Source organism: Hirundo rustica, chromosome 6 (assembly GCF_015227805.2).
Source record: "Hirundo rustica isolate bHirRus1 chromosome 6, bHirRus1.pri.v3, whole genome shotgun sequence".
In the NCBI taxonomy this organism is placed as follows: Eukaryota; Metazoa; Chordata; class Aves; order Passeriformes; family Hirundinidae; genus Hirundo; species Hirundo rustica.
Window position 1 is genome coordinate 31,489,098 of NC_053455.1, and position 27,880 is coordinate 31,516,977.

A 27,880-nucleotide genomic window follows, 5' to 3' on the forward strand; every position below is an offset into this window, starting at 1 on the left:
GCCGCAGGCTAGCAATTGTGGTTACCCTGATTCCCAGGTTTCTCCTGCAGTTGGCAAGTAAGCAGCACTGCAAGTTTCCTAACAACTGGGATGAAGTTCTGTATAAATCACCTTCTAGGCGTTAGACTTTTCCCAGCAAAAGAGGGGGGTGGGTGTTTGGAGGAGGGAGAATTGCTCTCTTTGATGTGGGGATTAGTTCACATGTCAGCATTATCCCCTTTTTTAATATGCTGTGATTTATAGAAGGGCGGCCATGAGAGATAGCCAAGGGGACACCCCACGTGGGACTGACAGACACCACCTCCCAGAAAATACCTACAACTAAAGCAGCTGGCATCAACAGAAAGACTCCAACTGGGGGAAAAAAAAAAAAAAAAAAAAAAAAAAAAAGGCATAGTAAAAAAGCCCTGTTTTGCCTAACAAATGCTTTTTAAAAATTAGGATGTGCTTTACTGCTTATTGAGCAGAAACTGGTTTACTCAGCAGCAGAGAGGGAGTCTTTCTGCACATCCCCAATACAGAAATTATAAATGCTTATTTCCTTAAAAAAACCAGTATGTTTTGTATTTTCCCCTCAGCGCACACATCACTAGTGAGAATGAGTGTGGTTTCAAAAGTGATTATACTTTCTTGAAACATATTTAGCAATGTGACTGTTCTAGTCAGAGTTTCCACATTCTCCTGCATGAATGTTTTATCAGTGCTTTAGAAAACCTTCACTTTTTGGTCAAAAGTTATATGGCTGTTCTGCAATCCAATCTTATAAGTGTTGAAGGAAACTTTCCTGATGTTTTTCATGGGAACTGGATAAGGCTCTGACTTATTAGGCTAGAAGCCATATTCAGAGTAGCTTTGCTTAGCATATCTGAATTATTTGAGCTTACTGCTTTGTGGAGTGAATGGCTGAGGTGCTGGCAAAGGAGACAGTGATAGATACAGTAAGAAATTTAACTAACTTTTATAGTTTGTATCAGTACTTTTTTCAAATTTCTGTCTGTTTTGGTCCTTTTCAGTTCCTCTTAATTTTATTTTTTCAGCTCTCTTTGAATGAAACTTTGAGACATTCTCGTAAAGCAAACTTTTATTTTGTAATTAAAAACACAGTTTAATTTCCATACAGATCAGCTCTTTGAGCTGACTCCCTGTATAGCTGCTCTTGTGCTGAAGGCAGTGGGGTGACAAGGCTGTGGCAGGCCAGACTTTAGAGTGAGCTGCTGTAAAACATAATAAGCAGTTTTATCATGTTTTTAATACAGAGATACCATGGGGTCCTCCTTGGGTGTTTCTTTAAGTCCTCTCCCACCCAGATACCCACAGTCCTGCATTCACCCTTGATGCTGCTTTGCTTGTGCTCCTTCCAGCACAGCAGAGGCAGCTCAGTGACTGCCTGGGCACCTTACCTTGAGGGACAGACAAAAGCCAAACCATTTCTTTGCTGCTACGTTTCCAACGGTCTCCCGCAATTCCCCCCGCTATTCTTTTAAGCATAAAGAGGTTATTGTGTCACCCCCAGCAACCCATGACCGCCGCTGACAACCAAAGCGTGACGCACGGCGGGACGTGCCCCACACAAGCGGGCTTTGTACCCGGGGCGGTGCAGTAAAGTGGCCACGTTCAAGTGTGGCCTCACAGTGTGACTTCTCCCACCCCAGCCGGGGCTGCTGCATGTGCTCTGACCCAAATGCTAATCGAACTGCTTAGACCTGCAGTGGAAGCACAGACAAAAGCCCCTCTGGCATCTCCCCAGGCGCAGCGCCCTGGCCCAGGGCTCCTGTGAAGATATGCCGCAGCAGCTCTGCAGAGCGGCGTGGAGAGAGGTGCAGGTTTGGCTCTCAGGTCCCTCTGCGTGCCCCGCCTCGGCTTGCTACTCCTCCTTTGTGCCACTGTGAAGTGACTGAAGTCACAACCCTTATCAGAAACGTGCACAGAATGATGTATTACGTGCACATGCACCCTCTCCTCAGGAACAGGTAACAGCCGAGTAATTCAGAGTGATGCTTCCCTTCACCCCATCCCGATGCGGGGCTGGAGATGGTGTGTGGAGAGAGAAGGGTGACTTGGTGGACTGGAAATGATAACTGTTTCCACAGCCTGGGAAACATGCTGCATAGGTTTCTGGCAAATTAGGGTATTTAAGAGACATGGCACACGCTGGACTACTTATTCTTCTTCACAAATGGCCCACTGGAGCCAAAAATCAAAACCATTTCCTGCTTATTTGTTCAAATTGTCAAAATATTTGACTGAATGAATGTCAAGCAGTATCCTGAAGACAATACTTCATAGAAGGAAAGACGATTTGGAGATCGCTGTGTTCCCTTATTTTACTGCACTTTCCAGAAATGGAAAATCCTTCTTGCTGGTGTCCTGGCTGTTGTGTGGCAGGGTGAACAATGCCAGCTGACTATAGCCACAGACATCACTGACTTACACTTTTTTCTACACTCGTTAGCATTTGGATGCTCAGACCTGTCTCCGTTGTCACTGGTAGCTGGAATCTCTCTCAAAGGGTTAAATAAGTTTTTCCTTTAATAAAGAGACAGCACCAGCTGATTAAACCCCAGTATTTATGCATGTATATTGCTAATGCTTTTGAGTGAGAAAAGTAATTCCTGTATTATTCAGGCATGCTCTCATCTGGGAGAAGCAGGATTTCTCAGCTCCTGTTTGGATTAAGTTGGGAATATACAATTTAAGCAAAGTTTGTTAAATGCCATATATACTAAGAAGTTAGACAACTTTTTCAGTAGTTATGTTTGAGTGTAACTGAGACTAGAACTCAGATTTTATGATTTTGATGGCTTACAGTTAAGAATGAAACAATGTAATATAATATAAAGCAATAATCAAACAGCCAGTCAGCTAAGCAGGACAGGCTTACACTTTTGAATACACTACACATTTGAAAATTATGAGAAAAGCAGAGAATTTGAAAAACACTGTCAGTCTGGGAGATTTTGTTTGTTTGTTTTTGAAAGTTATGTTGATAATGATAGAGCTTAAATCAGAACAATATAAACAGACGGCAACTTAAAACTTTACCTAGTCTTTTCACTTAAACCCGCAAAAATATAAGTAAAGAACCAAAACTGAAATCAAATGCTCAGTTTGATTATCCAACTGTTTGGCTCAAAGGTACTACTGGCTTGTCTGTATGAAACCCAGAAGAACACTGGGCCCTGACTGCAAGACACAACTCCCATGCTTCCAAAAGCTGAGCATGAACTATACAGTGCCCTGTGTGAAATCCTACATGAAAACATCAGGTGGAGAACAAGAACTCTTCCTGCAAGAGATACCTGCCCTCCCTCACGTAACACAGATAGCAGGAAATGACTGTAACTGCTGATGTATCAGAAATAGCCCTTGAATATTTCTGCCCTTCATCCACATTTAATAAAAGATCACTTCCATCTGAAATTCTCCAAAAGCATGTGTTTTTTTCTGATATGTCATATATAATGGTGACACAAAAGTAAATATGTTACCACTTTCACGAATTGTATGATGAACTAAATATTTGCATCATCTAGAATTTGGTAATGGAAGGGCTGTATTTTCTTTTTGACTCCCTAGTAACAGACATACTGTCAATGTCCAGTGAAGATTAAAATTCTACTGGACCATAGCTATGTATCTCGTATGCAGGCTTTGAGAAGCGATTTCCATACCTGCTGAAGCAACTAACCATTACTGCAGCAGTTGGGATAGAGCGAGTGAGGCAACCACAATCTGCCTTTGGTTGGAAAGCAGCTTCAGGTCTAAATGGCAGCCTTGTCAGACATTCACCAGGTCCCACTGCTTGTATTTACAGCTCAGGAGAGAGCTCAAAGATTCTGGAAATGCTGCAGCTAAATAACCACCTTCTTAGCACCCTGCTCAGTGCAAAGCTTCCCTGGCACCCGATTAGGAAAACACTGCAGGGGATTCACAGGAACAGGGGCTGGGGTCAGGAGAAAGCATTAAACCTTTGCGTGTAACTTTTCATGTGACCGGGCTGACGGGCCGGTGACTGTGGGCTCCATTGGCAGGCAGTGGCTTGCGGAGACCTGGGAACTATTATATAGGATTGGGAGAGAATGCCAGCAATGCATACAGAGCCCAGGGGGGAGGATGAAAGGCAAACACCACGCAACGAATGAATTCAGAAATATGTGTGCAATTTCTGAATGACTTCTTTCCCTTCGCTGAACCTGCGCGCCAGTTTCTGCAGCCACTGGTGAAAGCCGCGTGTCCCGTGGCTGAGAAGATCCCCTTGGCTCTGCCAACCCCCTTGGCTCTGCCAGGCCACGCGCTGCGTGGGCGCAGGCCACCGATGCTGTCAGCAGCACGGTGTTGGTGCGCCATGAGCGATGGTCCTTGCCAAGACACCAGTGAGCCCCCTAAAAGCAGCTGCCCTCAGGTGGAAAGTGGGGTGTGGCTCTTCCGAAAGCAGCAGCTCCCACTGGTGGCAGCAATGCTGTGGGGCCGTGGTGAAGCCCGTAGCTGAGGGCGAGGGGGCAAGAATTCAGCGTTGCAGCTTCAGCAATCTGAACCAAGCAGTGCCAGAACAGCCCACTGGCTGGGGGCAGAGCTCAGCTGGTGCCACCTCCGTTGTCACCATGGTGGCTGGGTGCCACCTGTGTTGTGGCTGGCCTGCCCAGGTGGCCGCAGTCAGATGGGGTGTGCGGGCATGGGCTTTGAAAGCACACTTAGGAACAGTAACTTGCCGCTTCCTCACAGTGTATAATTTTGGAAAGACGGGAGGAAGGCCATCTAGAAATGGTGTCCCTGCAGCTCCTCACTTGGCATGGTAGAACCATCTTTTATTATCCTTTGGGGCTACAGCTGAAAACAAAAAATGCTTTCATTTCAGTTTGGCAGCAGCTCTGGTTGTGTGTGCTCTGGCTGCTTCCTTAATTACAGTGGTTGTTGACAACTTCTGATAGAGACCCTCTCTTTGAGCAGTCCCCCCACTCCCCCACTTTTTTTGCAGTCTGAACACATAGCAAACCAGGGCATTCTGTAAAAATAAGCTCACTGTAACTCAGTGATTCCCATGCCACAGTTATGCTCTCTTCTGTCCTCTCAGTTTGTGCTGCTGCTGTTTATTTCCTCTTTCTGGCTATAAGACGTTTTATTTATTAGTGCTGGATTTCCTGTTGCCTGCAGCTGCCCGTTCTTTACTCTCCCCAGTGCATTTTGCCACTGGAGGCTGTCTGTAGGTTTGTTGTCCCACTGACTGAGGTACTCTCGTCAAGTTTGGTTGGTGGTTGTATTAAACGACACTTGACAAAAAGGAGGCTTGCATGGCAGCCTGGGCATTCACCACCTGCACCCCCCCCCAAAAAAAAAAAAAAAAAAAAAAAAAAAAAAAAAAAAAAAAACCAAACAAAAAAAACCAACCCAAAACCCAAAGGCTGTCATGGTAAGCTCTCAGAGGCAGAGGAGGGCTCCCTTTTTTATGACTTACTGCTGCAGAAATTATGCTTTTTCAGATGGGAGGAACACCTCCTGTTTTGCTTCCACACACTGCACCACACAGGGAAAGTCAGCTCTTCGCCTGCACACGTCTGCAGGTCTGACTGACAAGGGGTTAGAAGTTTGCAATTATTTATATTTCAGACTGTGGGCTACATCATGGTAGAAACATCATGCAGACCTTACATGTGTGAGGTTCATGAATGACTTCCCTGATCTTTTGTGGACATTCAACATCCTTGTAGTAAACAGAAAAATTGCTTATACAGAAAGTGAGACCATGAAGAGGAAAAAAATGTTTTGCTGCTTTGAAAATGATTTCCCTGCTGGAAGGAAGAAGGCGGCAAAAGCTCTTCACACTCTGTATTACCAGCAAGGCTAGTTGAAACAGCTCTCTCATCTACACTGGGGGAAAGTGCTTCATCTAAATTCCGTTGTACAATAGCTATCTGGTATTATTTCAAATGGAAGAGAATAAGGTTGAAGCAGCACCTATGGTAATATTCTCTCTCCTGTGTTTTATGCGCAAGGTGCTGCCCTAATTTTATCATCTTCTCTTTCTGTTTGGAAGGGATTTGGGGGCCCAAAAACTGAGCAATGAGGGTTAGGGGTGAAGCGAACCTCAAGGCATGGAGATGTTTTACAGCAGTGCAGCCTGTCAGGATGTGATCCTTTCAGCTGTTGTTCATGGCGGGCGGTTGCTGGCAGAGAAGCTCTGCAGGTGCAGCACTATTTGACACTTCTTCCTTTGTCAGATGATTGAGAGCTGCCCATGACCATTAAATAGGGAACAGTCCTCTGACATCTTCCAGGTAAAATGGAAATGGGAGACCCTGAGCATTTGAATTATGAAAGATCCCAGTGTGTTACCTGCAAACCAGTGTTTTAACCCCAGTGTCCTGGCCAAATTCCAGTTCTGCTAATTACATCCTGACTATGTGAAAATTCCCCTGCATTTGTACACTGCTTTCCTCCTCACTTGTTTTCAGCAGCTGTGTGGAGTTGCCAGGTGCGGCGAAGCGCTTGCCATGTTCCACCTCAGGCCTGGCTGCCTTTCAGCAGGGAATGAAATGAGCACTGTGCACAGCACTTGCACTGAGTTTGGATCCTCTGCAGGGAAGAGTGCTAGAGAAGCAGCCTACCCAAGGACCAGTGCTGGAGCCTTGTCACAATGGGTTATAGCGTTAAGAGGCCAAAGGTTCTAGTTCTGGGGTATGTCATAACGTCACAGGAGAGACAAGAGGACTGATTTTCCTCCCAATATCTCTCATCTGCAAGGACTGGAATAGCTGGTACATACTGTTCTGGTTTTGGTAGCTGACTGACTTCAGGTTTGTTTGCACAGTGGGAGAAGTTCTCAGTCCTGCTTACACTGGTCACTGTCAATATACATCCAGCTTTGCATGTCTGGTTATCAATCAGAGTGAATAAGGGAAGCTAAGGGAAAAATAATTTAAGAACTTTAAATCTATAGATTTGTTTCCTTCTCTTCCAGTTCATGACTCACATGCACATTGCTTTTTGCTTGGCCCTGCTAGGAACAGCTCTCTTCAACTGACCATTAATCCCTCTGGTAAAAATCTCAGTCATACCACAGGAGAAGAACTAGCTGATGGATTATCCCTCTCTTCTGAAGAGGTGAAAGAGATGGCTGCAGCTGTAGTTACAGGATGCTAGTAATTACAAGTAGTAAGGAATGCAGATCACATACAGAATGGTAATGAAATTAGATATATTCAATACAGAAGTGGCTTATTGACTCATCTGTCCAATTTTCTTGTCAGCCAAGCTCTTGCTGATTATGGCATTTTTACCACAGTTCTGCCTGAATATTATACAGAAGTACATACAAATGTGTTTGAGGTTGCTCCCAACAGAACAGCAGCACCACTGGCAGCAGTAGAGGCAGAACATGCCCAAGGCAGACAGAGCAGTGACTTGATTTTTTTTTTCCCCATCTCACATTCCTCTTTGATCTTTTCAACACCTTAATTCCATGGGACAGCAGTTGTGAGCAAGGGAGAAAACCCAAGGTTGTCTCAAGGTGTGATGCCAGCATGTTTTCACTATATCCTAGGAAAGGAAATACAGCAAGCCTTGGAAAGGGAGGGATTGTGTGTTGTTTGCGGTGTAAGACAGAAAGCTGGGACTCAAAAGACCCAAGTTCTCTTACTACGTTGCCCCTGTGACTTCAGCAAAGCACAACTATTTTGGCCTCATTAGCCCTGTCTTTAAACTGTACTTGCTTTATGGGGATGAGAAGAAGGGGATTAAGCTTTAATTCACTAATGTTTGTAAAACATTTTAGAACTTGATGGAAATTTCCCAGGTTGTGCAGAGAGCATTGAAAAGCTTATCTCCCTCTCCAACTACAAATGGCCCCGCAATATGAGAGAAATGAGTGAAAACAGTGCTTGCATTCTGGTGTTTGTAATAATGAAACCCTCTAGCTTCCCCTCTCAATCCTTCCATGTTTTCTTTTAAATAGGGAGAGACAGCAATGAGAAATTTTAGTCTAAACAGAGTGCAGTTGCTCCCTGGAGACTTGAATGCAGCGCAGTGGAATTTTCCCTGCCTTCAGTCTTTTGTACTTCTTAAAGGTCCTGGAACCAGGCATGTGACTGTAAGAGCAAAAAACACTTCTCTGTCTGAGTGCTCTACCAAATATTTACAAGATACTCAGATAAAATGGCTACAAGCAAGTTCAGCAGGGTTTGAGCGGCCGGTAGTGCAGCACTGTCAAGAAGAAAATCTAAATCTTAGCTAAAACAAAATTAAAATTACATGTTACAAAGGTCTCTTCAAAGCACAAAACTGGTAACACTGAAGCTGGAAAATTGCTCTTCCCCAGGGTGAAATGTATTACTTTTAGAAGTAGCTTATTGAAATGCAGTAGCTTCCTCGTTGTGATGGAAACTTCCTTGTTAAAGGAGAGCCCAAAGCTGTGTGAGCAGGTCTGCAAGCAGATAGCTGCAGAGATGCCCTCTCCATGCCATCCTGTCTGGTGGCTGAGAGTGATGCAATGTCAGCTTCCATGTCTCCGGCACTGCCACACTTAAGGGTGTGCAGTACTCTTTAGCAGGGGCTCCCAGGAACTCTCCCAACACCCCCAGACTGCCGAGCAAACAGCAGATGGCAACCTGCCTGCCTGGCTGCCCGAGGTGGCCTCACTGCAGCTCATTTCCTGGCTGCGTTACCTACAGCCACCTCGACGGTACTCCAGACCTCTCATATTTCTGTACAGCTTACTCTGCTTTCCAAGAGGGTGCTCAGGGAGGCTTTCCCTGTGACGGCAGAGGACAGAACCAGCCAGGTTCTCAGGCCAGTGGTGACTGTGCAGTGGCAGCTGGCACTACCTGAACCCACGGCTTGCCTGTAGGCTTGGGAGCCAGGAACAACCAGACCCTGATCACAGTGCAGCCAGTGATGCTTTTGGCGGCCTTGAGCAAGTAAGTCATACATTCTCTAAGTCGGTAAGGTGAGTAAATAGATGTGTGGTTTGCAGTCATGTTGTGAATACTTCAAAAGTGCTTTGAAGACAGAGAAAGCTGAGCAGCTGTAATACACATTGATCTTCCCACCATTTAGATTGATACCTAAATGTTCTCCCAACATTCTGAACAGTCAGAGCCCAGCTATTTGTAACTCTTACATCATCTCTGACGATTTCCAAGCGAGTTACAGGAATAAGTACTTACTGTACTATTGCTTCGTAATCAAGCCACTGAGTGGGCTTATCATTCTCTTAAAAAAAGAAGTGAACATTCCACTGTGTTTTGGGCTGTGGACACTCCTGTGCTTGGCCATTGGTTCCTCCAAATTGATGAGGTGGTGAGGTGAATTAGAAGGCACATGTGGTGAGGTGAATTAGAAGGCACATGTGGCCTATGCTTCTTCAGTAGCATGTATGTTGTTCAGAGGCTGGTATTATTAAGTCACTTAAATTAACCTAAACAAAAGGCAGGTTTTTAATAAGTTCAGAATTAAGTATGACCCCACACATACAAAGAACAGCACTTGGTTTTAAAGTTCGTCTTTGAAGAGACAAAAGAAGAAGAAGAATGCTCACTCCTTGCTTCACCAGATTTTTGAAAACCAGTGTCATCATTCATTCAAGTCTTTGGGGAAGTTTCATTTGTCCTTTCTATAGATTTGATATATTTCTTGAAGTCTCACCAGTAGTGCTGGGTAAAGCAGTATCATGTGAAGTATCTTTCAAGGCAGTGTTCCTCACTCGTATGGGCTGCAGGGCAGGATTGGTTCCTTCCCAAACTAAATTTGTTTGATCCTTTCGGTCTGAAACATACAATAAAGACAAGACACGTCAATCACAATATTTCTGAATGAGATTGCAAAGTTGCCATTTCCTCCAGCAAACAACCACATGGAAACCCATTTAATACATAAAACGAATCAAGGTAATAAGTTAATTATGAACTAATTTTACAGATTTGATGAAAATGGATTGATGCTCGTGTAATGATCCTCTTTTTTCTGCCTGTGTGGTTGTCCTTCTAGTTACCAGTGTCCAAACTCTCCTTCTCATTCTGGCTGGCAAATTTTCTGATGTGCTCTGGAACCAAACTTCAGACTAGTCGAGGCCCCTGCACCATTCTTTGCCAGAGCTCTCCAAAGGCTGAGAATACTGTACTTGCTAGGGTACTTTATACCACCCTTATTTTCCTATAAAACTGGCTTTTGGTAGCCAGTACCTATGAACAGAGAATGGGATATGCAAGAAGGACATTTTCTACTACAGCTCATGTTCAACAGTTCAACTACATTTTCTAGAGTTAAACAGAGCACAGCTCATAGCAATATATTTTCTAACTAGTAGAGAATATTATGGCTCCACTTTATGGGCTTTGTTAATACCTAGGCTGAGATCAGAGCCTGCTTCCCAACCAGTGTAAGCTGCTCCTCTTCTAGTCTTAGTCCTCTGTCAGTGCCAGGCTGTAAAGTACTTTGGGATGAAGCTCTCTGTGTAAATACACAATATTATATGACTGTGATTAGACACTTATGTAGAAAACAGAGTTGTTTGTTTGTGAGAGGAGATATTTGAAACCAAAATGAAAGCCTTCCTGAGCAGCCTGCAAGCTGATGAACACAAGCTGAAGAAACACACACAGTTACCAAGATCAAAATAGCCAAGGTACTAATCATCAGTCAGATCATGTCACATCCTCAGGTTTGCTGCTATTAACCGTGTTGCAAGGCATCCCAGGCCTATTCAAATATGTATTTTTTTCCCAATCTCTCCAGCTGACCCACTGAGACAAACTCCATCACAGCACAGATTCTCAGGTGCCTGAAGGACTCTGCACAACAACCGGCTCATAATTGGGCTGATTCCTACTGTGCTTACCAAAGCTTTGAAGAAAGTCCATAAACCTTTCTGAAACGAGGAAAGTAAAAGGCAGGATATTTCACAGTAACGAGCCATGATCAACAGAGGTGATATTGTAGAAGAAACACAAGGCTTATTACACAGGCTGTCGAAGTAAGCTGCGTCTCACTTTTCCTCTTCCTCTTGAGCCCTGTTTGTTAACTATATGAAAAGCAACTACGCTAGAAAAGAGTTGCTCATATAGCTACTGTCCTGGTATAACCATACTGACCGTCATGATAACTCTCATTTCCCATATTCCTCAAGGGAAATACACTGCACTGAGAAAAGCACCTCTAAGACTGTTTAGACCTTTGACAACCCAAAAAATGTACAGGAAGTCCTTCTGTGAATTTACAGAGAGAATAAGTGAAGTTGTCTATACTCTGTCTAGCTTTGGGAGGGGGCTGACAGGAAATGTATCTGAGAACTCATTTCAATAAAAAGATAGGAAAGAGTAAGCAAGCAATTCTTTCCAAGGGAACAGCTCGTGGCGAGCCTCTGAGAAGTCTATATTCTCATCCTATTCAAACAAACAAACAAACAAAATCCCCAAGCCCCACTCTCTACGCAAGGGAATAGAAAATACCAGCTGTCTTCAAGAAGAATCCAGGCATTCCATAGTCATGATATACTAGGCTTATGAACACTGTCATTCTCAGTGCATAAAAGATAATGAAAAATAGTTTTGTAGCGTCATATTAGCCAACTATATTTTTGAGCATTAGATAACCCAGTAAATGTACATTTTCAATGTGCTGTCTCTTTTTCCTTACTTGTTTGTTTCTGTTAAACCATGATGTTTAAAACAAAGCACAGGAATCTTGGAAGTCTGTTTAATACCACTGCTTTTTGAACAATATCACTCAGGAATTTCAGGCCAAATGAGTCTCACATTTTATAAAGTGGATGACCATAGTTTTTAACTACAAGAATACCATAGCTTTTTTCTAGTTTTCATTGAGGTCCATTTTCTACCATAACTTTTTTCTAGTTTTCATTAAGGTCCATTTTCTACCAAACAGGGGTTGTATAAGAAACTATATATGATACCACCCATCCATAATCACAAATTATAAAACATAGCACATGTTTTTTTCCACACTTTTTCTAGAAAAACTGCTGGTTTCCAACACTTATTGAACAGTTCCCATTGATTTTGTGCAGAATAGCAATACCCAGTTTTATCTGCACCTGAAGCAGGCCTATGCACTACATAAAACTGCTTAGATTTCTACACAGGGTCTAACTCAATCTTTTGTTATCTTCTCTGAGTGATTCAACTCAGAGAACTGGCCTGATTGTTTCATTAGAAGCAAGGACATGCAACCCTTTCATGGGGCTAGAAGCCATTGCAGTTATTTGTACTGTATGCATGCAAATCAGCTTCAGATTGAGGCAGTCTGTGAGAAGTTTGAGGGGAATTTCCCTGCTTTATGTAATCATTGTTGCTTCTTAGCTTCCTCTATTCACACAGCCAGGAGACATAGGCTTGACACTGCTGGTAGTTTCTCAAACTCAATTTGAAAGCAAAGGTGATGTTCTCAGTGACATACAGCAGTCCCGTAGCTTTCGGTAAACCCTCAGATGCTAGTGCAGTGATATGTGGGATGAAGGAGACCTGAAGGAGCAGTAGGGGAATAACGTTACAGGCTTCACATGCTGGCATAATTTGACACTGGTCAGCAGCCAGGAGGATCTGTGTGCTATGCCTCAGCTCCAACTCTGGCCTACGCAGAGGCCTGATTTCTCAGTTCTCAGTCCAGGGAGAGCGATGCACCTCACGTGTGATGAGCGCTGTCAGTTCACTCTCCGGAGCGCGGGGCACTTACGAGGCCCCCGCGCACCAGTCTGCAAGCACACGGAGCTGGCTGCCCTCACCTCCCCATGCGGAGGTGAGGAACAACACTCGTCTTACCATCTGCTCAGGTGTCTCCAGTCCCACCAAAGATGTTCACTGAAATGACAGGCTGGACAGGCAGAAGCTTCAAGGCAAGGAAGAGAAACCTTCTGTCTCTCAGCAGCCCACAGAGAGCTCTGTGCTGCTCAGGCCACACTGCTTCTGACACGCAGGGAAGCCTGCTCAGGGCTCGGCTGAGCATGGCTCCCTACCCAGCGTATCATGCTGTACATGTCGTGGTGTTATTATTCCAAACTGGAAGATTTATAATTCAGCGCCTATCCAGATTCTGAGAAACACACTCACTGAAAACCACTAAGCTAAGGGAAACACAACAGGTGAAGTAAGCATGGTGGCACTGAGGAGGAAGGAAATCTCCCTGCAGCGTGCTGATAAGAGCATGCTTGATATACACTGTGCTCAATCTGCACAATCCGCAACTGGGAAAACACAGGCTAGCTGAAGGAAATTCAGCTCGGGGGCCCTAGGGACTGAATTAGTCTGTTAAAATGCTTTGTTGGTTTTATTTATCACTGCTTAATTAGGATGCTTGACCAACACACTGGAAAGATAGTGACTGTTAAATATTCAACGAGCTGACCTTTCAGTTACAATATTGCAATTCTGAATAAAGTTCATGGAAAGTTTGTCCTTCCTAGGTACTCCAACAAAGCCAAAGGGAACTAGACTGGGCCAAAAAAATAAAAAAAAAGTAAGAAAAAAGTAGGGCAGTACTGCAGAGCCCTGCTTAAAAATCCAAGTCTTGCTATGGGCTCATTGAATGATCTCAGGCAAGTTGTTTCCTGCCCTGTGCTTCAATTTTTCCCATCTGTAAAAAGAGTACAACAATGTTGATCTTCTTTGTAAATCGCTGAGATGAATGGCTAAAAAAGCAGTAATATATTATTAATTATTATTTCTGAGGAAGAAAAAGCAAAGAGAAGTCATCAATCTTTCAGGGTTTTCTCAATCTTCATTTAAAAAAAAAAAAAAAAAGCACAACAGAATGTGACTTTCACACAACAGAAACTTTTGGCAAATTACCTTTAAGAAGAAATAGTGGGTACACATTTAAAAGAAAGTTTAAAGTGAACAGACACTCAGGAAAACGTTCCAGATGGTGAAACGAGTTAGGCTGCAGAGCAGGCTCCCACAGGAAGCGGTGAAACCCCCATTGTTTGAGACATTTGAAACTGAATTCCTCAAAGTGCTGGTATATACAATACAAGGAATCATTCTACACTGTCTCAAAGTATAGTGGCACCATGATGACCAGAGAGAACTACACCTTCCATTTCTCCAATTTTAAGAGAGAAATTACTCTCTGACTATGGAGAGCTTCAGACCGTTTTATCAATATAGTACCTGAGGAACGTCTGCTGGGGAGTAACTACACTGTGTTTTAGCAGGGGATGGATTAATCAAGCTTAACAGATCTTTCACCTTCCTAATTCCGATGTTTGAATTTTGTATGTTGAAGAGGGGAAAGCAAGCCCCCTGCCCAATTCTCTGAGAATCACAGTGTGTATCCTACTATTCATTTCCTTTATTACAAGCTAAAGACTTGATTTTTACAGGCAGTGGTTTGCAGAAGAAATACCATTATTTTTAATGGGAACCAAATGAGCAGTCATTACATAAATGGCATTATGAGACACAGAACTAATGCTGAAATGTTAAAATGCTTGGGTGAAACTCATCAAGATGGGAACTGACAGCAGCATGCTGGAACGTTGGGGTTTCTCCACACTCAAGATACTACTGCAAACATTTCCCAGCGCTGTTAATGCTAGTTCAGCTGCTCTGGAGGTAGCTCTGGAGGGAATCCAACTCCTTCTGTTGTTACCAGCTTAAAATCTTAAAACCATCTCTGAAATCCTAATTCAGAGCTTTGGTCCAGTTTTATTGATAGAACTTGGTTAACTGGCTGGAGCAGGTGGAACAAGAAAACTTTTTAAAAGAAGCTGGAATTAGTTTCAATACCTTCATTTCCTCTTGGACTCACACCTGCCGGTACACAAAAACATGCTGTGAATTGATTCAGTTGGCTGATGGGCACTAGTGATCCTGTTTTACCCTATTCACTTGGGCAGGACAGCTACAGAGTGCTCCTGATCCCTTCTCAGCTCCTTGGACAGGAGAGCTGGTGCCAGGAGCAGCTGGATTTGCACCCCAGCACGCCTTGCCTGCTGCCTCCACCAAGGACGGCTGGCACCGCCTGCACTTCGCCCCGTTCCTGGCCAGAGACTCAGCAATTTCCTCAGGAATGAATCATGAACAAAAAACCAAACAACAGCTATTTAAGAAGGTTTCGCCTCCCTCCGGAACTGTCCGGAGCAGTATCATATTCCTGACAGTTTATTCTTCAAGAATTTACTCATCTAAGGTTACAGTGACTCATGTGATGAACCTTCTGCCCATTTCCTGGAAAGAGTCTTGCGTGGTCCTCTACACCTCCTGCCATTTTCCTTGAGGGTCTCAGTTCTCACTTGATTTTCATATAGTTCAGCTTTCCTTCAATTTTGGGGTGGAGGAAGAAGGCAAAAATATCTTGAGTGCTTCCAAATGTACAGTGTAACCAGAAAGCAGTGTGGTAAAAGAAACATTTGGAAGATGAAGATGGACACTGAACCAGAGAATCTCTTTTAGAAGTAGTTGCCCCTTGGGCTGAAATCTGGTTAGAAGAAAAGGAACTGCTCTATAAAGCACTGTGTGGTCCAATATGACGATGAATTTACCAGGGCTGTACCCTGTAAAATGAAAATAAGAAACATTTGAGGGCTCTCTCAAATCATTGCTTGGGTAGGTGTGACTCACCCTGGGCAAATGCCACCGATGACAAGTGCCCTGACACAAAATATTGAATGAACTGATCTGAATGGAAACCAAAGTAACCATTTTACATGCTTGGGCAAATCTGAAAGAGACTACTGTGCATTAAACAACTGCTTCCTTTCCCTGATGAAAGTCCAAAAGCTGCTCACAAACAGCTTAAAGGATACTTTAGCAAACTCTGACCTAAGTAGGGTTGTGCTATGCCTACAGCAGACAGCTGCCTGGACATCAGTGATGCTCAGACCATCCCTTATAACACATACAGAAGTGATACTGCTGTGTGTACATAGTACTGTTAAAACAGGGAGTGGGGGTTTTGTGTTCTTGTTAAAATATCCAGAAGCATGTGAGAGTGTGAGCGCATCAACTTCATTTCCAAAGTGTGAAACAGCTCAGCAGCAGTGCCGGTGCACACTATAGATCAACTCCTTCTATGCCTAAGTTGACAGAGTAAGCATCCTGACTAATTTGCAGCAGAGATAGTTAAGGAATTTGCAGATCTGACAGAACCAACATGTACAGTTTTCTTACAGGATGATTTCAGTACTCAATTATACCAGTGTAACTGGCACATATACCAGTGTGTGTATGCATATATATACACACACACATATATATATACATGTGAGTACACATACACTGATATGCATCAGAAGTCTGTTCCCTCTAAAGGGATATAGTACCAGGCTAAAGCTGGCCTGACATTCGTCTTTTTTAAGAAAGTAAACTTCTACAAGCCCTGATTCCAACAGAAATGTTTCCATGATTTATTTTAAGAAGAGAACATTCCCCTGCAGTGCTCACCGCAACCCAAATATTGCAGCACTGTGCAAGAGCATGAGAATCAGAGAGGAAACTTAAGAATCTATTTTCACTGCTTCAGAAGATAAATAAAAGCAGTAAACAAACAGGAAAAGCAGTGACAAATAAATTTTATTTTAGTGGTGGCTGTAGTGTTATCTGCATATAGCTAAGGAGAGTAGAGTTGAAGCCTGCAGGCATTTCTAGTGATTTCTGCAAGACATGACTAAGTGTGTGATGGGCACTTGTGAGGGCCATCTACACTGTAAGAAAGAGATTTATGTTTCTTTGGTTCACCCCTCCTTCTCCTCACACCTTGCCTTTCACATCTGAGACACTGAACAGCAGACTAGAAGAAACTGCCTCACTGTTTTCAAGTCTAGAAAATAATCTGAAGCATGGGCAAGCTATGAAGACAACAAATTCCTCAATGGTGTGAGAGCACTTAGATACGTGAATGTAACAGGAAGAGTCCTTCCTCTAAATATCTGGAGCCCTCTGTTCTACAGGAAGAGGTACCAGCCTTCAGTGCCACTGTTTGTTTCTCTGTTCAAATTCGCAAAAACCAGCAAGCATTAGAAGGAAAAAAAAAAAGAGCTACATGTTAAGAGAAAGAACTAATGAGCAAGCACACAGTTTTCTGACATAACTACTGACTGCAAGCACACACACATGCATGCAGACATGCACACACAGCACACAGTGCCTCAGTCTGAAAGATCTGTGCACTGAAGACAGAGAAAAAAGTGAGTGGAGCCTGCCCGAAAGGGACCAGAAAGACTGATCTCGTGGCAGATTAGTGATTTCACCAGAGAGTTTTTGGAAGCCGTAAACAGGAAACGGTTAAGTAAAAGCAGGTGGAGCATGCTGATTGCAGGAACAATGCAGGAAATTGCTGAGCGTCTGAATGGATGCAAAAAAACTGCTCTTTTGCTCAGGCCTTGGCAGTCACTGTATGCCCACTCCACCTTGTCCTGGTCCTCCCTCACTACCTTTATTTCCCCAAGCTACAGTCTCTAAGTCTGCAAACACCTTTTGCTTGAGTAATCTGCTCTCCCTGAATTTTGGAGAATTGTGAGGTTCTGCTTGGAAGGCAAGAAACAAGAGGGACTCACCTAGTTCAACAAGAATGAGTCAGCTGTACCCACTGCCTGCCAGGGATTTCAGGTCTGAGGAGGCAGAACAGCATCTCTGGCTACTGCCCCAAGTGTATTTAGAAAATAGTCAATCAGAGAAACATTACTCCAATTACCCCTTCCATTCAAAGGGGCTCCCAAAGCACTAAGCTGTAGGGATCATTCTCCATCTCTACTGAATCATAGTCCCTTCTGGGAGAGAGCACTGGAGCTGTTTAATAGCTCACAGCAACAGCACACAAGCAGATGGAAAGGAAAGTGAAATGTGCTAGAGGCATTTTTTCCACTTTCCTTCTAACCTTTCCTCTCTCCTCCGTGTCCACAGCCATTTGAGCCAATTCCAGACTACTCCAGTTGTGTCACCAGTCTGCAGAAGCTTGGCTCTGGAGATAGGGATCTGCTTGCCAATGTGCAGCCTTCCCAGTGCTTTTAGACCTAAGGGTCAAGTTCCTGCTGCCACACTCTCATCCCTGGCTGTGCTGCCAGATGCGCTGCAGGATGAAGGGCAGACATGCTAGTAAGGAACAATTCTGCTTTCTTCTAGATGAGTATGGTATTGACAGAAAATCAACGTAGCTTAACACAGACAGGCCACTCTTGCCTTCAAAGTATACTAAAAGTCACATTAATGCTTTGAGAAAAGTTAAGAAAAGAGTACACAGATTAGTTTGAATCATTTTAACCTTTTCCACGTCTTAAATAGTGGATGGTAAAGCTCTGTTGGCAAACTCTCTCTTAGATATTTCTCCTCCTCTCCTACACATACATAAAAAAAAAAATCTGTTTCTTCTTACATTCTGAGAAAAGAATGGCAAATGAGCTACTATGAAGTTACAACTGCACAAACAAAAAGTTTCTTCTGGCAGAGAAATCTTGCAAGGAAATCCTGCTCTTTTTTGACATTGTTATTTGGGCAAAACTTACCAAGTTTTACTGGGAGTTCAAACTTTTACTGTCTTTTCTGTGTCTTTTAAAATAAAGAGTTACTATATACAACCTAACACTTTTTAACTTCAATCTCTTAAATCCTAGTCTAGACAGGGCCATTGAGAATAAGGTTTAAACTCACCCTGAGCAATCTCCCACATCCCACATTTCTGCCCAGGCCATACCTTCCTTGTAATGTCCTGAGAACAGCTGTGATCAGAGACCAGCACTCCATACTGCTGCCCCCATGGGAGGAAAGAGGTGGCATGCCAAGGAAAGGTTGGTATGACACCTTCTGCAAGGGCTGCCACACTTGTCTAAGATGCCATGGGATATAAGTGGACAGAGAGGATGTGCGCTATCAGCTTCAGGTGGACGGCAGGCCAACTTCAGGTAGTTAAACCTTGGCACTGACTTCCAGGAAAAAAACAGTCTGTGATTCATACAAATCTAAGAAACTGAGAGAAAATAATTGGAATGAGCCTAACTAAAATAAACAGTGCGTCTTTCTTGCTCCTTTCACTGTTTCAGTTTTTCTGCGTCCCTACTCACACTTTTTTTGTACTTAAGTTGTTGAGAAAAACAGCAGGAATTAGGTTCCTGGTATAATTACAGTTTGCTGAGAAAATCACAGCCCGCAGCAGTGATTCCTTTAGTGCTAGAGACAGATGTTGCTGAAGTCTAATCACAGTCTTCCCACTAACTAGGCCCTGAGTCTAATCTGTCATCAGCTGAGAGGCTGCTGGCTCCTGCCATGCGTGTGAACCCAAGCTGCTCAGTTCGTTCCTCTCCCCTCACCCAGAGCCAGGCAGTGCCAGAAGGAGGGAATGTTTCCATTCACTCCTTGCTCTCCGTTACAGCGATACCACAACTTCAATGTGCTGCTTATCTCTTCTCCATGCCTAGTATCAAAGCCTCGCTGGAAAGGGCTCAAGTGGTTGTTTTCAACTTATGGTGCGTAGTGAGTGCAGTTCAAAAATACAATTTGAGATAAGTTAAGGAGAGGCTTAGTAAGAATGGCCTGTAGCTAATTTGTCCTTCCAAAATGTATGGTATTTTCTGCCTCCTAAGAGGACAAGGCTGCACTCAGTGATGGGTCACATAATCTCCAGATGTTAATGACAAGACCCAAAAGCTGATGAGCACAGAAGCAGGAGGAAGAGAGCAAAGCAGAACTGGGCATATAGAAAAAAGTCAGGAAAGAGCATACATGCAAGAGGGGATTGAACAAATCTCCCCTACATGTTACATGCAGATGACATTGTCACTAAATGTTTCATATCTGACATTCAAAGAGCATTGGGCCACTAAGAGCACCAGGCCACATCTGTGAACTTCTCTGTCCTGGTGAAAGAATCTCGAAAATCGACAGACCCCATCAGTTCAGAAGTGCCCCTGTGCAGGATAAGTCACCATGGTACTGGATTAACGTCTTTAGGCTGAATTCTGGTCATGGAAGGAAACTGGCTGAAGGAGTCTGTTTCAAAGGCACAGTACTGCAACATACGGAACCAGAGAGAACTGGGGAAGCCCTTCATCTGGTAAGGACTTTCAGCATCTGTAAAGTTAACAGTGCCCTGTAGTAACAGGGGAGATGCTAAGTGGGGAGGCATAGATTAAACAGCTGTGTTTTGCACAAGCAGCTCTTAAGCAAGGCATAAGGGAACTGAGTTGGTCATCGTTTCTGGTCAGAAACAAAAGTGTATTTAATGAGCTAACTTTCTGAAGCAGCTTGTGGCCAACTCAATTTCTTTGTGTTTAGCTTCTTCTGAATCTGCACACGGTAGCTGGGCACATGCTGTAATATTCACCAGATCTCTGCAGTAAAGGTGTGCAGGGCAGCACCGCAGCCACTGACAGATTGAGGAAACAAAGTGTAACATGATGTGTCAGAGAGGGGGAAGAAGTGACTCATATGGGAAGAAAAACAAAGCAAAGATGAACATAGAGCATCAGGGAAGTGGCAGGCTGTTGGCTGTAAATCAGTTTTCTTGCACTCAGAAGGGTGGGTATTATGGTGAGAGAAGGTGTCCTTGACAGTAATGGAAGTCCAGGGAAGTTTGACTGAGATTAAATGGCAGTCACACGCCAAGACAGAAAAGAGGCTTTAAGACTAAAATCAAAGACAGGAAGTGACTAAAGTAGGTCAGAAGCTGTGGGCAGTGAGGTGCATAGATTAAATGGGACTTGGAGCAACTGAGTTAGCTCTGCTAAGTGATAACACAATGTCACCAAGTTTAACAAATCTGACTCTGAGATCACCTTCAAGGCCTCGTTAGCAAATCAGAGATTGCTGAATCCTAGCTGTATCTACATCAGAGCAGATACTGTATGTGTTTTAACAAGAGATTGGTTTTACAGTCACTCTTTGACCCTGCCAAGCTTCCTGTAAATAGAGTGCTGTTTTGTCTGAACAGGATTTCTTCTTGAGGAGCTGGGAAAAATTAACTGACTAGTAGAAACCGTGAGACTGAGAAGGGCTGCTACTGCAGGTTGAAAAGACAGATGCAATGAAGAAACTTCTTTCCACTCCTCAATTCAGTATGTCTTTGATTTGAGACCTTTGTTCACATCCAGGGCAGCCAGAAGAGAATAGTCACCTTGTATTTTTGTACCTGATGAGAAAATTCCAGATTGTATGTGTGCATTGGGACAGTTCAATGTGTGTCTATTCCCACTTCAAAGAAGCTTTCAGTGCTCTTTGAGATGTAGGGTGTGAGGAAGGGTGAGAACTGCTAAAGCTAGCCCCATCCTCATTAAATCTTTGCCCTCTCCGGAGCAAGCATGCAAGTGGAGAGAATAGATGATATGCATGAGCAACTGAGCATCTGTGATCTCATGACCTTTGACTGTTGTATTATGGGAAATGTATTCTTTGGTTGCCATGCTTTTCTAATTCATTTGTATTTTCCTTCAGTGACTCTCTTGTATTTTCTTTGGTGCTCCTGTGTAACGGTTTCAAGGCTATCTCCAAGTTAAGCATGCATACAATAGCTTTCATTAAATGTTTGTGGGTATCCCACAGTAAAGCAAGGGAAAGGGAAAGCAAACAGTTCTGTACTGACTTGTACCTATCCCTTCGGAGCCCTGGCTTGGGTGGAGGCATCTGCACCACTGCCATTTAAGCCTATCTCTAAGCTACTGTGAAATGAAGGGCAACAGGTCCTGCTGCTCTGTATGGAAGCACTTCAGGCATTTCACTCTCATTAAAAAGCTACAGGTCACCTGTGAAAGGTACAATGCTAAGCTGTTTTAGACCAGGCTAGAAGAAATAAAAAATAAACTAGGGGAGACATTTCTTTGTTCCACTTACAAAAATTGAAGACTAAGATTAAAATACCCTTAACCATTTCTTAAAATACACTAAGATGCTATCAGAAGAGTAGCATAAAAGCGAAGATTTTGGTCTTCTTTGATATTCTGATATTAATATTTTCTGTTCTCTGTGCCATGAGCATAATCTCACTCTTGATGCCACCCTCATCCTGTTATTGGTATTGGTATTATTTTATATCAGAATCTTCACTTCTTTTACAAGTAGTTAACTACATTTTTCTTATGTATAGAAGAAAGCTGTGAAGAAATTTGTTTCCATTTCAGGCATTTAAAATAAATATACATGAGGCAAATGAAATTTGGAAGGGGAACTTTCATCATGCAAAGATGGAGGAATAAGAGATAGGGTACAAAGGTTATTGGTTAGTTCTTCAAGGTAAATACAGCATAATTTTACAGCGCATCAAGTGTTTAGAGGAAGAATCTTTCTCTTGTATGATATGGAATAGTCAGCAGTATCTGCAAAGATAACTAAGAGGCCTAACACTAATGATTATTGCTAATATTTAGCACTAGTATAAAGTACTTGAGTTCTTCAATGACTGACATCACTGTTGTTTCAGAGTTGATCCAAATGAATTTAAAACCACTTTGGCAGAGCTGTACATATTTTGCAAATTATTATCGCAAATCCACCCATTACTTTTTAGTGGCTCCCAGAGACATCAGAAAATTCAAGAATAATTGTAAGGCTAGAAAGAAAACATAAAGGCCAGTTTGATGGATGATAAAGAACACATGCTTCTAACACTGATTTTGGTTATTTCCCCACACTGAGACCAGAGGCGTTGCCAGTTTTTGCCGTGTGACATGCTGGATTTGGGCAGAAGTTGAGTAGTGCAGGAGCTGGGTTAAGTTTGCTGGAGCTAGAGCAGGAGTGACGTTTTAGGAGGGAACAGAAAGCACGGGTTGTTTCCCTCACGTAGCAAGGCACAAACAACAACAGGGTTATCTGAGAAGATTGAGAACTGCTGACATTAGAAACAGGAACTGGCATCTGCAAAGAAGAGTAGGAGTGGGATGAAAGCAGTCTTACAAAACAAAGGAGGAAATAAGAAGGCCAGGGAAGATCTCAAATTGTGAGCAGCTAACAAATGCTGACACATACTTCTTTCCTTGGGGTTATGATCCTGAACACATTCAGGCCAACTTGAAGATTCCTACCAGAATTTTTGAGATACTCTTAGTGAAGATTTCTACCCTTTGCCCCTCTCTTAAGCTGTAGTCTACTTCCACTGTATCTTAAGAAAATGCCTCTCAAAAATACACCTAATTTTGATGATGGCTAGGAGGAAAAAAAAAGTTTATTCTGAAAGTTGTGGGAAGAAAGATCTATACTACCCCCTCCTTCATCTCTGCCATGTCTGTCTGATGCCTGTATTCCAGCTTGTCACTTTGGATGGCCAATGACTGTAGGAAGGATCCAGGGCAGCGGTGCACAGAAAGCACACAGCCTGGCCCTTTTTGGCTTTCCTATTCTGATAATGGAGGGGGCTGATTTTTTGTTGTTTGGTATTCTGAATTATTAACTCAAGTAAATAATTCTGAGCCCTCTACTCCATGTAAAACAAGACCTGGCAGGTTCCCAGGTTTATTAGCTCTACTGCTCCATCAGCTTAATTTTTATTCATTGCCTTAGACTTTTCTGTATGTCACTTATATTTTTTGCTTAATACTGTTTATATCTCACCTGCCAGTCTTCACTGGCAGTGCTTCTCTGTTTCCTACTCTGGTGTAACTGAGAAACTCTCACATCAAAACCCAAGTTACTTTTTTGTTTTCAATCCTCTCAGGTACTCCAAGGACTTCTGCCCCTCTCCTCCAGTAGTAACAGCTTATTTACATCACCAAGGCCAAGGCCAGGAAAATCGATGCCTGATTTTCTCTCAGGGCTGAGCTTTTATGGACAGCAATTAGTTACTGTTTTCACTACACAGGTCCCAAAAATACCCACACTAATTAAGGCCCATTAGGGATGTTGGCACAGTAATCTTGGGCAGTTGTAAGTACATTGAGTCTTCTCTGGTTCTTCAGGTTCCAGTTCCCTTTAGAAAGCTGTGTCTAAGTTAGTTCACCAAATACGTTAAGAACTTGAAGATCAAAGTTCAGTGCAATCCCTCAACTCTGTGACCTAAGCAGTGCAGTTTACTGACAAATGCTCCCCCAAATTATTTGTGAATAATAAGGAGAGGGAATTGAAAGAGATGAAAATTGTGATTAGTGATTTCTTTACAACACACACAAAAAATATTCCTATTCCTGACATAAAAGCAGTTGCAAATGATTTAGCAGAGCTATCTGTACACTGTGAATGCAGTGCTCACACTACCTGTCACCCTATCAACACCCCAAACAGACTGGGAAAGAAGAAGAAAGGTTGCAAAATACATATTCTGCATAGAGCCAATAAGACAGCAAAGTCCCAGTGGTGGAAACAGAAGTCAAAAGTTTATCCCAGGTATAATACCTCAGAAGTTGGATGCACATTGTGAGAGGTGTTATTCGGTTAATATTTATATTTTGTTTTCACTCTGTGAACTTTAAGGCAGGCCTTAGCCTTGAAAGCTGAATTCTCTGTAGATGCCTTGCACTACCTGTTGTTGTCTTTCCAAGTTTCTTATTCAATAGCACATTTCCTCCCTTGTTTTCAAATGCTTGCTGGAGTCTTAAGACATTTTAAATCTAACAATAAAACACCTGCATTTTATTAAGTCTTGAAACTTAAGTTCCACCTCCCTCAATTTTACTGAAGTGTTGCCATGAGTCAGGTTAACCCTTTCATAGTCAGTTTTGCTGTCAAAATGAAACTACACGTCTGCTGCTATATATAGACAAATTCCACTGTATTTAGAGGAAAAGAAAAACAGCCCTGAGACACACCCAAAGAACTCCATCCTGTGCTGACTGGCGAAGGTGAAGAACCTCTAAACCACAGCTGCAGAGACTATACTCTCCATAGAAATACAACAGCCCTGGAATAACATGTCTGCTGGTAAAACTTAAAACTAAAAAATGTTCTTACCAACCATTTCTATTTCAAGAGATTTTTGAGTTGCATCATAGAAACTTCATTCAACTTACTACTCGCCACGTCCCTTCCCTTTTCTCATTCCAGTGTCTTAAATGAGAAGCACTATGCAGTGATTTTTGTGCCTGTACGTACAAGAATGCTATTATTCCTATATTAAATTAGAAAAATGGCAGCACATGAAGTAATTGCTCAAATTCATGCAGCAGTTTAATAGAAGGGCTGATGAGTTCAATTGTCAATGCACTAAGCTAACAACTCTGTTGTTAACCAATTACTTTAACTTTCTGATAAGCAGTTATTTCTAAGTCCACACACATCACAGAAGCACTGCGCTGCAAAGAGCAACAACTCCCGGCTAGTTTACCAAATATGATCAGTTCACCAAAGACAGGAGAGAGTAACTTAATGTAACTAGACAGGGACTGAGGATCTGTACATCATGAGCTCTGATTCCATTTCTGTTGTTGTTTACATGTTTATGGGCATGTAACTTTGGGTCTTTATGACTCAGCTTCCCATCTTTGCAAGAGGGAGAGTAATTCTTCACAGCCAGCAGGTGAATCAAGAGGTCATAGACTTCTGAGATGATTCTGAGTCAGTCATTCATCTTAGGACTTTAGTGGCACGCCTACACAGGGCTAATTGTACTAATATGCATCAGACCTGCATGGAGATAACAGGTACATCACAGATTCAGAGCTTTGCAGTTACTTATATATACCATGGCTACAGAACCATACAAATTCCTAGGATAACCAGGTAAGTAAAGAGAAAAGTATTAGTTGCTACCCTGTATATTTACTAGTATGATTAATTTAATTGGTGGTTATTATTTATACCATCTGATGTATCAGATACTGTTCTGATTGATACCAATCCACAACACTGGTATAGGAAATACTATCACATACCTTGTCAGTCATAAAGAGAAAAGTACAAAGTTTATGCTGACCTTGTAAAGAAATAATTGCCATTCATTCATACCTACTGGTATATGATTTCAAATCTGTGTAGGTATCAGTAATCATTGGAAATGGCCTTTATCATCATGGCAGAGATAGTTTCAGGACATAAGCTATTGAACAGAATGTCATATGATGTGGGGATCCCGTAGACTGGCACATGCAGCAGTGAAAGCCATGCGGTGTGCGAGTAGCAGACAGCCCCTATGCCCTCATGCTAGCTCTGACCACAGACAGGAGTGAACACTTGTGCTCCCATTGAGGAGCACACCTTGCCTTGCCTGCTATTAGGGAAGACAAAGGCTGAGCATAATTTGTAAAGGCAATCTAGACTGGAATTTGTCACATTTGAGTCATGACTCAGAATATTTTTACTTTCCCATTCAGTGAAAGCATGCATGAATTATCATTCTGAATAGCTTTTAAACATAGAGGTAAACAGTCTTTCAAAGTCTCTCTTGAACCAAATTGGTATAAATCTCACATTTGTTTGCGTTTACACCCTTTAACTGGCATTAGGAAGCTGTGATTTATATTGCTGTGTAAATCACATCTGCTCATAAGCTGTGGTTTGAAAACGTTGCACTTCTGTGGTATCAAATGTGTGCAAATTAGAGAATTATATGACATTACCAGTCACTTACATGCAAATGTAAGCAATGTAAGCCTCATTTTTTTGTGTAGTATTTGAAGTCATGTTATTACGTAGCATAAACTACAATCATCTACTCTCTACTTAGACAGCAATCCAAACAGAAATTTGCAATCCCTTTGCAATCATTTTCACAGAGCCATACACTCAGGTACCCTGTCAAGAATGTAAGTTACTAACTGTTATGTGCCCTGAAGCATGCTTATGGCCCTTCTTTATAGGTGGCCTGGTCACCATACTCATTACTTTTGAGAAAATTAAGGGCAGGGTTTCATATTTTGTAGTTGTGCTTGTTGATAAAAGAATCAGCAATGTGGGAAAACAGAGGTTTTTCAGCTTTACTTCCGGTCGTGTACCTGCATCCTCTTTTAGAAGTCAGTACCAGATTGACCACAGCCAGAACTTTTCTAATCCGAGATCTAGAGGCAGGGCTGGGGAGCTGGTATAATCAATCTCTTTCAACACTGTGAAAGGGGTTGTCCCTTGTGCTGTATTTTTCTTCCTCTTAGTGTCTCAAAAGATAGCGTCAGCAAGATTTTCCTCCTTCTATTTCATAGAATTGTTCCTATTTTCACCTTTTTTTAGGTAAGTACTTTTAAAATCTAGTAATAACAATGTTCTGCTTTAAATTACAAGTTCATTTCTTTTCACTCTTGACTGCATTTTTCTTTAGACAAATACTTCTACAAAACTTTCATCAGAGGATCTAACATTACTTATAAGCACCATTAATGAAGGCCAACAAAACAATTATGCAAAAGCTGTTATCATCTTTATGTTTCATAATAAATTATAGATAAATGAAGACATGACTCAGTCAAGGTTGTAGTGTAAATCAATGATAGCAGCTGGAAATGCAGCCCAGGAACTTTGACACCCACACTTCTGCTGAAACTAAAGACCCTGAAAACACCAGGGTTGTCTCAGAACCAATGTGCCCTACCAACATTTCTCTCATATCACCAAAGCCTTTTCAGGCTATGAAAATTAAAGAAAAGGAAAAAGAATGTAAATCAGTATCTGATAGTACATTGTTTTCCCCTCTGAAACGAAGAGACTTTTTCTTGGTTTATTTTTTTTCCTGCAGTAGATATTGGCAGGCTGAAAGTTGAAATAAAATAGGAAAAAATAACAAGCATATTTTGAGTTATTACTCAACTGGGGTCTTTTGTGACAGGAAATGCAGCTGCGTGACTTATGGGCCTGACTTTCTCTTGGCTTCCTTCCCCCTTCAAAGATCTGGTTTATTGCCCCAGCCAATTTTTTTTTTTTTTTTTTTTTTTTTTTTTTTTTTTTTTTTTTTTTTTTTTTTTAAATTGCTAGAAGCTAGAATTTTCCAGGAAAAAAAAAAAAAATCCTTGCAAGAGGCAAAGGCAGTAAATCTTAAAAAGATCAAGGGCTGCAGAACTCTCCCTCCTTTTAGCCTTCCAGGCTCTTGAGTCACGTCATAT

General features: G+C 42.4%; 1 protein-coding gene across 10 annotated transcripts in view; it reads right to left on the reverse strand.

Moving 5' to 3' along the window:
* The window catches only part of RAD51B (RAD51 paralog B), a 399,430-nt gene that overhangs the window by 20,122 nt on the left and 351,428 nt on the right, over positions 1-27,880 (reverse strand). For 5 of the 10 annotated variants that reach the window (XM_040068175.2, XM_040068176.2, XM_058421129.1 and 2 more), the window contains one exon: positions 9,637-9,756. In XM_040068175.2, the coding sequence (XP_039924109.1) occupies positions 9,637-9,756 (120 nt within the window). Of the gene's footprint in view, positions 1-9,158; positions 9,757-10,335; positions 10,441-27,880 lie in introns of those variants that run through there. The other 5 variants (XR_009207998.1, XR_009207999.1, XM_058421136.1 and 2 more) reach the window with 4 other exon arrangements.